This window comes from Osmia bicornis, chromosome 1 (genome assembly GCF_907164935.1).
Source record: "Osmia bicornis bicornis chromosome 1, iOsmBic2.1, whole genome shotgun sequence".
Classification (NCBI taxonomy): domain Eukaryota; kingdom Metazoa; phylum Arthropoda; class Insecta; order Hymenoptera; family Megachilidae; genus Osmia; species Osmia bicornis.
The window spans coordinates 16,211,388-16,223,283 of record NC_060216.1 but is presented as its reverse complement, the minus strand read 5'-3'; the positions used below and the strand labels follow the sequence as shown (position 1 = coordinate 16,223,283).

Here is an 11,896-nt window from a genome sequence, read left to right as displayed (position 1 = left end):
TGCAATTTGAGTCTGGGCCATCGAGGAAAAAGCAGAGAGAAATTTAATTCGATAAAAGGAATAGAAAGATCTACAAAGCAGCGGCTTTACACACCGAGTATAAAGCCTTTATGGTTTTACGATCGTAAGTACCAGCATAACGATCGCGCTTTTCTTTTCTGATTAATTTACAAAGGTACGTGTCCGATCGAAAGCGTTTATCGAACTATGGAAATTTATTCCTTCGAGCGAGATACAAAAAGGAATGTTCGTAAGATTGGAAAATGGAAAAGACGCGGATACGTTCTTTTTAAAATCGCACCCTGTACGATTCCACGGATGGAAAGAAACGCGATGGTAAATGAACTATCGCAGTTTCGCAGTTCTTTCCATCGACTTTTATTCCCTGCAAGCTAGGACCGGAATTTAATTACGGTACACCTGGTGCCTTTGATAAAGTGGAAGAGAAAAAATGTAGGTAGGCGGTGTGGAAGGGAAGAGGAGGCGTTGGAAATGGAACGGCCCATTCGAACATCCCATCCAGAATGAAGTTTCCAGAGGAGAGATCAAGAAAATAGACAAGTTCAGGATTGCAGGCGATCGCGAGAGAGAGGATGTTTGGAGTGCGTTCAAATCGTCCCAGGCTCGTTTAATTCCTGCCTCGTCACTGCTCTGAAATCCACCGCTGCCAGTGGTTGTTGGCCGGCTTGAAAAAGGCTGCTCGGCGTACGTTGACGGCCATTCTCGTTCATCGGATGATCCTAGCCGGGATAAATAATCCGGATGGCGCGGGGCAGTGAAAGGAGTTTTTCGTAGGTGGATACGGTAAGGTACGCCAAAGCTATTTCGTCCGGTCGTAATTCATATTTACGAGCAACGGGAGTTACGCCAACTATAAGAGGCTGCATAATGAAAGCCAGCGTGGCAGTAACACCCTACCATCGGCTTCACTCCCCTAGCTCCAATTTCATTTTTACGAAACGCCCCCACGTTTTTTCTTCGCTTCATCTTCCGCCACACAGGGATTCGCGATTACTTTCCCCGCAACTATTACCATATACCCTTTCAGTTTATTCTAATTGCCTCTGTGTCTTGGACACGAGTCTGTTAAATAGAATCCTTTTCTATTAACCTTTTCCATGTCCCTTTGATATCATATTACGATCAATGGAGTTTAGAACTTTAAAGCCCCTTGTTTCCAGCTGTTACAAATTTCACGAGCGCCTCAGACTTGCAATATTTCGTAGTTAGACATCATAAAAAATATCATTTCCAAGGACCGTGCCATAAATCCAGCATAAATTTTGACTCGACTACGATATTTCGAGGCTCGAAATGCCCCCCCAGGGCTATCCGTTACCTATCGCGTCTGCCAATTTCTTTTCCTTTCCCTTATTTATGGGTTAGCTTTCTCTGTTCTGGAAGAACCGCAATTTGCAATTTCCTATCGCAACCGGACCCCGTCCGATTCCTTCGATTCTTCTGTTTCCGGAGTTGCAGCAGGCGATGCCGTGTTCGTGCCGCGAATCCGAATGCCGCGGGGAAATACGTCAGCCGAGAAGGAATCTCTGCTGTACCTCTGAAAACTCTCGAGAACACGGCGTTCCTTCGAACGGCTTTATTTCGACGTTCGAGAAATTCTCGATTCTTCCTCGCCCTCCTTTCAGTTGTTTGTTTGCGCAAAGTGAACTAGCAGGAGGACTCGTTTACTCCTACCTGAGTGAGTTCCAACGACTGCCAACGCGATTCCGCGCTTTTAATAGAACTATAGGGATCCGTAATGCTCTCAAAATAAAGGGAAAACTTTCTTTTCTTTTCCTTTCTTTTCTTTTTTTCATCAAGTAGGTAACTAATGTTTGGTTTCGTTACATGAAACACGATTACGCAGCGGTTTTCACGCGGCTCCACCTCTTTCCGGTTCATCGAATTATCCTGTTGCGCCCGTACATCCCGTTTAATTCTTTTAACGTTCAACGCTTTAAAGGATTTCCCGTGCAAATAGAAAGTAAACGATTTTACATTTTACATAAGTCCGTTCAACGGATTTGCGAGCAGGGGAAAAAAGTTTAAGCCATACGGTAAATATTTAAAGAATATCCACTTTTCTTCCGTGTTCTTGTACTTTGTTAGCAGAGTAGAACAGCGTTGATTATCAGATTCGGTGTAGTTACCAGACAAAAGAATCACGAGAGGGTAGTTGTAACGCGAAAAAGTTGACGGTGTTTAGGGACGAACATTTCCCGCTAACTTTTAATTGGCTGAATCGTCGAGAGAAAAAAAAAACCAGACACGGTTAGCAGTTCTGTCGTTTGTTCGAGCTGTGTGCTCTATAGGAAGCCCTGGTCACGTTTCTTTCTCGCTCGACGCCATCCGAGAAGTTCGAGAGCCGGTAGAACCGAGAGATAGTCGGAAACATAAAACTCCAGACAACATAACTCACCCATTTCCAGACTATCCCTTCGAGAAATTATTTTCTAGGTGGAGAAACGTTTCGTGGCACGTGGTAGGATCTGGCCGAGAGAAAGATCGTTCGCGAGCCTGTCTACGGGGATGCGCGAAAGATCTCGGGGAAAGCTAAGTCTCTGTCCGTTGAAACATTAATCGTCCCTTTCGACAAATAAATCGGCGACGTTCGTTTATTTGTAGCTACGTTTTCGCCGAGACAGCTCGAAGGTAGCTGGATTTGTCGTTGATCGGTACCAATCGTTCCTCCGCCCCAGGCTTTCCTGATAAAATCGTTTGTCGATTTCTCATCGTAAACGGAAGTGAGTTATATCGCTGATCTGTATCTTTGTTTTGCTTCTTTAAACTTGTGTCAAGCTTAAACGTATAGAAATGTAATTATCGAAATTACGTAGGTTGTTGAAAAAGTTGTAGAATTGAGCAAAGTAGGGGTCCGAACGTGTTAAATAATCTGATTAACGATTAAATAAACGAGCCTGTTGCGTTGTAACCGGGCTAACGGTAAGCTATTATTTAGCCAGTCACGTCTTCGTTGGGGGATAAGCGAGGATGAACGTGATCATCCTTTAATTTCGTGAGGGAAAATTATTCTCCGGTGTACGGTATCTCATTTCCGGCGGATACACATCGAAACGCGTAACGATACGGTTAGTTGTACGTGATAACTCAGCACTGTCGGTGCAACCCCGTTCCTCGTTCACCGGCCGATTCAAACAGGCGAATTGTTTTGTCGGTGTTTGACTTTAACCAGTATTTCGAACTCTCTACAATTTATACAAGGTGTAGATATTTATTATTCTCGAAGTAACAGGGACTCTCTTAGGATCGTAGGGAGTGTGTAGGATGGTAGATTAGGATTCGGCTGGATCAAGGGGTTGAAAACGGTGTCGTATCTTCTCGGGTAGCTGTCAGCTCCACAGTTAATTTTCTCGCTGAAAAATTAGTTGCCGGCCAAAGAGGGTAAGGGGTGTCGTAAGGTAGTAAAGTTCGCGTCGAGTTCAGGCGAAATAAGTGCGGCTGAAGAACGGGGTGAAAAGTTGGCTGCGGCAACGACGAAAAACGGGGTTGCCGAGCGCGTACGAGGTTCGTAGCAGTTTCACAGGACGTGGACGAGAAGAAGGAAGTAAGAAGAAAAAAGGGGGCGAGAGAGGGGGCGCAGGTCGGTGGCGTTGGTGGAATTAAAAAATTTTTAATTGCAACCGTAAGCCGACCTCGTTCGCCGTCCGAGACGCGAGCGGCTGCTAATTATCGTCCAAGAAATTACGGGGCATTAAAGAGGCGAGTCGCGAACCCTGTCCCGGGGACAATGCTCCGTTCTACCCTGGCTTTATTGTTCCCTCGTTGAATCACCGGAGATTCCTGGTCGCCGGATGTAATGCAAAAAACAAGCAGCACTCGTTTTCCACCAGTCAGCGATAACCACGATGAAAGTTATCGGATTCGTTGAATGCATACTCGGTGTGCGGTGGTGGTTCTCTCGTTGAAAGCGGTACGCTTTGCTTGACCCTTGTCTCTCTCTTTCTTCCTCCTTTCACATTGAATATCCGGTGGCCTTTGAAAAGGTGCTTCCAGCTACGCCGATTCTCCCTTTAACGTATGATAATGTTGCCTTTTTGCTCCGCTGCCTCGTTAATTTCCTCTGTCCTTCTCAACAGGGGAAAAACCTCTTTCTACCATCCCTGCTCTCGCGTGTTGTTATCACGGTGGAACGGTTCTTGCTAAAATACCGATGCCTCCTCGTTCCTACCTTGATTTTAATATTCATTTGTCGTCGTTGCTTTGCGTTAACGAATGCGTTACCTTTACAGCAGTTTTTACCGTAACTCGTTCGTTCTCGGTGGATCGTGTCCTCCCATGCAAACGCATCCATTGTCTTGCGGTGAAATTCTTTTCCGTTTACTCCGGTAAATCACGAACAGCTATTTCCGCACGAAGCTACGACCGAGGGTGAGCTTGAGAAAGCCACAATAAAACTCCATTTCTGAATGGCACCGTTCGTCGACACTAATTAACCTTATTAGAAGAGTGAATACCTCTACCCTCGGTAAACACCGTATTATTTGACTGTTTTCCTGAATCGTTATATAGCGTCTGAATGAGATTCGTTAACAAAATTCACAATTTTAACCGTTTTTATTTCACGAACATTCAAAGGATACATTATAAGAGGAAAGGCTTTGAAAATACATTTTCTCGTCGGAACTTTCGAGACGATCTATTCGGAAAATCGTGTTTCACGGTTAGATCTCTCCTCTTGACTGGTTTTGTTAGCCAAACACACGGGGACCAGTTGTTGTTCGAATTGAACGCGGACCGTCGCGTCGCTCTGTCTTCGTCGGTTATAAACGTAATTGCTGTGTATCCTGATGGTTATCTCTTTGGCTGGATTACGAGTGTCCGTGTGACATTCCGCTGTAGAGAGTACGAATTAATTTCGCTGGTAAATATTTGAGCCGAAGGAATTAATATCCTGCGGGCCATCGTGTTTATTAATTACGCTCTTCAATATTAGTTTCTCCTAACGGAACCCGCAAAAGTACTCCATTCCCGGCAATTGCGTCGCTCTATACACAGTTCTGTTGTGCGTTCGATCGAACGCTAACGTCGCTCGAAAGAAGATTTAAAGTTCGAAGAAAAAACGATCGAATGTCGATTCTCAAAACTTTCGGAGCAGAGCACGCAGAGGTTTCCATAGTTTCCTCCCTAGCGAGAAGGCTGGTAGGACAAGGACGTTTATTTATTGGATTTCGTGGCCGTCACTGTAATCTCCGTGTTCGCAATGAATTATCCCTTTTTCCTTTTTTTTTTTTTTTTTTTTTTTTTTTACCGAATACTTCCTCGGAGTTTTTTTCACGCAACGGCGGAAGCTGTTTAATCCTGGCTGTGCCCATGTGTCGTGGCACGGTTAACAAGCGCCATAACTCATACAAGAATTTCCCGCGTAAATAATAGTCCGGGTTAAAGCTCCTCCGTTGTTTATAAAACATTCTACATACATTACGCGCTGGATATTTCGTTCTGTTAAAAACGGAAGGAAAAACGGTACACCTCCGGCTGAATCTAATAAAAATTGAAATTTATACTTTCTATCCGTCCCTCGTTCGTTCGTTCGTTCTGCCGAGGAAAAGCAGTTCGATCATTTCCAATTAACTACCTTCCCTCTCAATCAACATTCATCGTTTGAAGTCCGTAATCTGAAATGAAAGTAACGGGAAACTTTGTTTTCATTCGATGGGTAAATTGAATTACATCCGTGAATTAGCGTGTTTTCTTTTCGCCATGAGAAGAACCATGGAAAGATCAAATGGCTGAACGGATTTGAAAGCCAGTGACGAGTATTTATTTATGGAAAATCCGTGCGTCATTTGCAATCAGAACGCGTGGATGGGACGAAATCGGCAAGTTTACTTAAACGGTTGGCACGCTTTGACGATCGGCAAGCTCGTCGAGTTCTGCTCACGAGCATATCGCTTTCCGATCAAGTATATCTGTTTATCGATCAATCAAAGGCCGCGCAATTAACCCTACGTGCCAATCGTACCTCCTCAAATTCCTTTTCTTTGCTCTACACGTTCCTTTACCTTTCTATCGCTATTTCTATTTCGAGTGAACGTCAGGCTGAATTTTCAACTGTTTCGAAACGAGCTGCTCCGAGGATACTTCAATAGTGTCCAGGTTCCTCTTCGATTGAAAGCCTCCGGTGAGAAAGGAAGACAGAAATTCGACGGGTAGTGGGAAAATGATGGTGGAATTCTTCTCTGCGGATATGTTGCTCAGCGTTTGCAAATATCGCAGCTACTTAACCAAAAAGAAAAAAAAAAAAATCGATTTTTCATCGTGCTTTCTTCGATTCCCGAAAGACTGTAATTAACTGCACCGAGGCAACTGTTGGTTTGAAACGACGAAACTATCTTTGACGATGCTCGGCCAGACTGTCTGGAACGTACCTGAAGGGCAGCTGGACTCATGGAAATGACATCGCTAGCCTCTTTCAAAGCCCGGGAAGCCAACATCTCTCCTTCCGCCGCAATCACTTTAGCCCGGGCCTCCCTTGCGGCTTCTGCCTCCGTGGCCATGGCTCGTTGCAGCTGCACCGGTAGTCGAACGTCCTTTCTAAATCACCAACATACCTTATGTTTTATTTTAAGCTACCTACTTCAAGCCTTACGTTGCGAGCTCGTACAATTCATCACCTAAAATAGCCTACGCTAACTTTAAGTATTAGTTTCTTCAGATGGAATAGAAATGCCCTTGGCCATTTTTAAAACAACAAGACTCACTTGCGAGACGATATTTCACGGGGACGCGCACGTTGCCAAAATGCGCTCCACCGTTTGGTGCAGTTGACACAGGCATAAATAAACGTCCAACCTTATAATACTTTCTTCTACCTCTCGATCATTTTCGGGACTTGCTTGAAACTAAACTTTCAGATTCGATTTTTCTTTCACTCCCATCGACTATGCGTAAAGTCGTGTCAGGTTTGCCCTTTGATAGCCCTTCGGTACAGCAGCAAAGAGCCTCTTCGAAAGGTGCTCGAGCTTTCTTCGGGACGTGCGACTCTAGTGTCTGGCTAGTGAAACGCTTGTTCTTGTGAACATCGAGACCAAAGGGTTCTTACTTTTTCGGTATCCGGTCGAGGGTTCGCAGGTGTTCTCTAGTGTCTAAGTTTATGCGCTTTCACGTACCTACGAACCCTTATGCCTGGAAATTTCATTCTGTCGTGTTATATCCCGTCGATACTCAACTTTCTTTCACCACCTACAGACTGATCGTGAGATTCAAATAAAGATCTTTACTACCTCCGCTACAATTTCAAATAAAAATTTCAAATTAAATTCAAACGATACGCGATGAATTCCTTGGGCGGGTGTACCTTCGTTTAAAGAGGGAAAAGGAATTTCGCCATAAATGCTCTCATCCGTAATTCCATAAAGTAGTCGCAATCAACGCGGCGGCGGCTCTCCGTAGCCAGGTTTAAAACAAATCCCTTGACAGATTAAACTTTATGCGCAGAACAAACGGACCTTAAAAAGGTTAATTCAGAGTATAATCAGTAAACATCGGAAACATTCCAGATGAAATTTGGCAAGAGAGAAATTCTGCAGGAGACAAGGCAAAGTAATTCGGCATTGAATTACTCGATTCGATGGAAAAATTCAATTTAAAGGAATCCCTGGTGCAAGTTCAAAGGCGAGGCCGAGTACAATGTCGAGAATGATTCGCCGTGAAAAACAGGAAGACGATCGATCATCGTGAAAGCACCGAATGCTTGATGTATAAGGACGCGATAAATATCATTTCGCGGGAAAAGGAGCTTATCCTTGCCACGGAAAGCGTATCTTGCTCCATTGAACTTACTCGAATGAATCTACGGTGAAATATAGCAGCGATCGAGACATCGTATCGACAGCCACGATGAAATCGTTTCACCTCGACAATAGACACGATATTGCTGGAATTTCAAAAATTCCTGAACGCTGCTTTTCGAGCTACCTCGCTTCGATTCGCTGGTAATTGTTTCTTTGATCCTTCCTGTGCTTCGATTCAGAGTCGATCAACGAGACTGTATCGCAGACAGCTGAAGTTGATCGACTTCGATAGACGTGCTCGCGAGCTGAAATTAATTCGTTCGAAACGAACCGGTGCTCATAAATCCGTTCACCTTTTTCCCTCGTGTGTTCGTTTCGTATCCGATAACGTTTCCCTCTCGGATTCCGCACCGTCAATATTTGCATAATTTCAACTTTGACAATTTTTCCAGTTCGAGGTATGTTCTTTTATTCTTTCTACGCGACGATACTCACATTTCCACGCGTTCAACCTTGACACCCCATGGATCCGTGGCCTCGTCGAGAGACGTCTGCATCGTGTGCGAAATCGTTTCACGTTCGGATAGGATCTCGGCCAAGTTTCTCGTTCCAAGGACCGTTCTTAGAGTACTGGCGGCCAACAGTCGAGTGGAATGACTAAAACCAATTGTTTCCATTAAATTACACGAAATTTTGAGGAAGCAATTTTTCAAGCTTTCATTATGTCGTGATCCAGTTAATTACGTCTGGGAAATTGTCATGCGGCGGAATTAATAATTGCACCTTTTTTTTTTTATCGCGTTTCAGCTTTGTTCACTTTTGAACCGGTTAGAAACGTATTGCTCTGTTCAAACAACAGAAACTCTTGGTTGAAAAGTTACACAACGAGAGTCGGGAAAATTACTGTTACCAGAAAGGACCGAGCTTTTCCTGCTGATCGTGTCCGTGCAAGTTTTACGCATTTAATCAACTTCTGCGAAGCGACTCGAGGAGAGAGTTGTCCCATCGATACAATCTCGTCTCTCGTCGTTGCTAATTAAAATTACAGGATACCGTGTTTACGTCGCTACGACCAGGATACTTAATTTGTTTTCAACTTTATATTCATATGGCGAGGCAGCATCTCTTTTTTTTTTTTGCTCAAAAGAAACACCGAGGTTGATAACGCGAGAATATAGAGGGATGGTTGGCAGGTAATTTTCAGGAAAATTTTACGAATTTTTCCGCTCTCGTGATTGTCAAACGAACTTTCAATTCGACGCCGGGGGAAAAAATGCTCGACGATGTCGAAGCCACCACACTTTCCGTATTCTATCTCTAAATTGAGAGGAAATCACGACCAGCAGTTCTACTCGCTTTTTATTGTCCTTTTTCAGGTGTATTTAATTCCAAACGAGTTTCCTCCAATTTGTTTGAGCACCGAGTTCTTTTATCATATTTGCTTGCCATTCAATTGAGTTGTAGATGATGCTGATACTAATTTCATTAATAAATATTAGTTCGTGGAGCAGGCCGAGCAACGTATGAAGTAATGCTGAAAGGGTTAAACGCGGGATGATGACGTTTTCTCTGAATCCTTTCGCCGCGAACGAAGCGTGAAAAGCAACGAGAACGAGCGCTATAAGTGTTGGGGAGTTTTTCAACGAGCGGTCGTCGGACGTTCGCGACCCATTTGCATTACGCGAACGAAATCTCTGTTACGATAGCGTGTGCATTCCCTCGGACGTTTTCTACTCTGTCTCCCCGGCGACGCATTAGCACGCTTGCATTCATTCCGTCGGGTTAAAAGGGAAACATGGTTACGGTATTACGGTTATTAAAAATTCTCCACCCTCTACGCTGCTGCACCAACAAAATATAATATTAGGTTGTTGCGTAAGTTTTGTCCGTTAATCTTCCAGTGTATGCATAAAACTAAGATTTTTATCGCTCTTTAAATTTGCATCTCCTTATAATATGTATTCGTTTTTCTATTACTTCGGGGAGAAAGGAGCAACGAGATCGTAGGATTGTTTCGCTCACCTGTAATTAGCTATCTTAATGACAGCATTTAGTGGCTCCTTTATGCGGTAATAGACGACTGCGTCGACGCTCACCGTCACGGAATCTTTGGTGAGTACTTCCTGTGGTGGGACGTCGAAAGACACCGTTCTCAGATCGACCCGGACACAATTGTCCACGCAGGGCATCACGAAGAACGTTCCTGTTAACGATACACCTCTCCAATCACTCACAATTTCTGCCGATTACACATTCAAATTGACATTTATAAAATGTAAATACAACAATTGATGATCGTGTTTTAGCAGATGGATATTGGAGGCAGGAAATAACCGAAATATCGGGAATCTGTTTTGATTCCATTTTCACGAATTTAACGTGTAATTGTGTACACTCGAACGTGCTCAAATATTAATTTATACGTCATACTCGTTGCACACAGGGTGTCTCCAAATTTGAAAACATTGCAATTCAATTCTAGATGGAAAAACATTTCGCACTACATAGTTCCTGGTTTTTCTATACAAAAGTATATTTACCGAAAGATTTTTATAGCCAGAATTATATTTTCTGTTAGATAGCAAGGCTTGAAAAATAAGTGCTCAATTTGAATACTCTAGACACCGTGTATATTCTTCCATTATTCGATTCGTCGACAAATTTTCGGACGGTTATTAAACCTGCTCCTGTTCGACTAATGAATGTTATCAAACAAACAGTTTGAACAAAAGATTCCATTCGAATTTCATACATTCGTTCTGTACCATCGAACAATGACGTCGGATTAATTATTTTACAGCGATTTGTAACATTTGATAGTAAATTTCAGGTAGTAGTACATCTCGGAAATTGACGGCTCGTATTTACCTGGACCGTAAGCTGCTCCCTTTAAGCGACCCATTCTAAACACGACAGCCCTTTCGTACTCTTGCACAACCTTGAACGTGAAGCAGAGGGAGAAGGGAAGGGTAACGAGCACCAGCAAAAAGGATCCTATGGTTGCAAGAACCTCGATGAATCTCGTCATAGCGCCGACTTTCTTCTCTTCCGTCATTTGCGAGCCGGTCACCGTAGATTCTTCTGTTTTCCCAACAAACAGTGTCAGCGAAAGGAAACGAAAATATGAAAGTAAGGAATAACGCGCGCATCTTGAACCGCGACGATTCGAGATGGATTACTTTCTCGGTAAGTGGAATTCTGCGGGAAGCATTATAATTAATGGACACGGTATAGGGTGATTTGTCATTGGTTTATACGCTTAACGATTTCTTGCCATTGCTCCCTTTTCGAGGGTGGCGCGTTGCAAAAGCAATCATGCAAAGACCTTTCGTTCGGATCGTCCTCGGTAAATTGCGCGTGAAATGGAACATTGCTGCCAGAAAAGTAATTCGGCTATCTCGTCCCCCCGTCGACAGACTTTCTCATTAATTTCATCTCGCCATCCCGTGCATTCCGCGCTTTCCTTTGTATCGAAGTTAATTTTTAAACGACGCAGGGTTCTATTAGACAACTGATCCACGAGGAAGCTAATATAAAACGAATTCGAAAACATTGCATTCGTTGTGAGCAGCTCGTTTCAGTCAGACGTGTCTATTTAAACAGCAGACTGCGTATAAAACTGTTTATATCTCGAAATACAACGATCGAATCCGATGGTAAGTTGCGATTAATCGTTGGACCAAAGTGTCGGCTACCGAGAACGATCACTGGCTTTTCATGCAGAACAGAGACAAAAAGGAGTTTTATTTTTTCGTTGTTCCGGCTTTCAGAGAAGTCTTAACAATAGCAACGAGAGAACGATATCGAGCTACGTGGTGTCTCACTGAACTCAACGAAGCATTCGATTCCACCGCTGTCGGTTTTCGTGCACCCGTAGTGCACCATACCGAAAGCCAGCAAAAAAATTGCTTTATCCTTCCTTGTCCGGCCAGCTGATGGTTGTTCGATCGAAAGCGTACATTAAACTAAGAAGATTCCTCTTTTCTTTTATTACGCACCACTAATCTTTTGCGGTTCATTTATGAAACGTGATCGAACATGGAGTCATCGAGGAAAGGTTCGTAACACGCGAAACCGTTCGCGGTGGAGGCGACCGGGCTACTAAGGAACGCGAACGGGAAGACTCGCAAATCTAGCTTAAG

At 43.7% G+C, this 11,896-nt stretch overlaps 1 protein-coding gene across 5 annotated transcripts; it reads right to left on the bottom strand.

Moving 5' to 3' along the window:
* Positions 1-5,287: 5,287 nt before the first annotated feature.
* LOC114871832 (band 7 protein AGAP004871-like) lies at positions 5,288-11,839 on the bottom strand. Of its 5 annotated transcripts, none has more exons than XM_029178297.2 (7): positions 11,753-11,839; positions 10,623-10,835; positions 9,777-9,957; positions 8,250-8,411; positions 6,390-6,555; positions 6,024-6,237; positions 5,288-5,636 (listed from the first exon to the last, which is right to left on the bottom strand). In XM_029178297.2, the coding sequence occupies exons 2-6, from the start codon at positions 10,807-10,809 to the stop codon at positions 6,040-6,042; spliced, it is 894 nt and encodes a 297-aa protein (XP_029034130.1). In that variant the 5' UTR covers positions 10,810-10,835; positions 11,753-11,839; the 3' UTR covers positions 5,288-5,636; positions 6,024-6,039. The 5 variants fall into 5 exon arrangements, with proteins under 5 accessions (XP_029034130.1, XP_029034129.1, XP_029034132.1 ...); XM_029178296.2 differs by having other exon boundaries at positions 11,579-11,832; XM_029178299.2 differs by lacking the exon at positions 11,753-11,839 and adding an exon at positions 11,584-11,662.
* Positions 11,840-11,896: the final 57 nt, after the last annotated feature.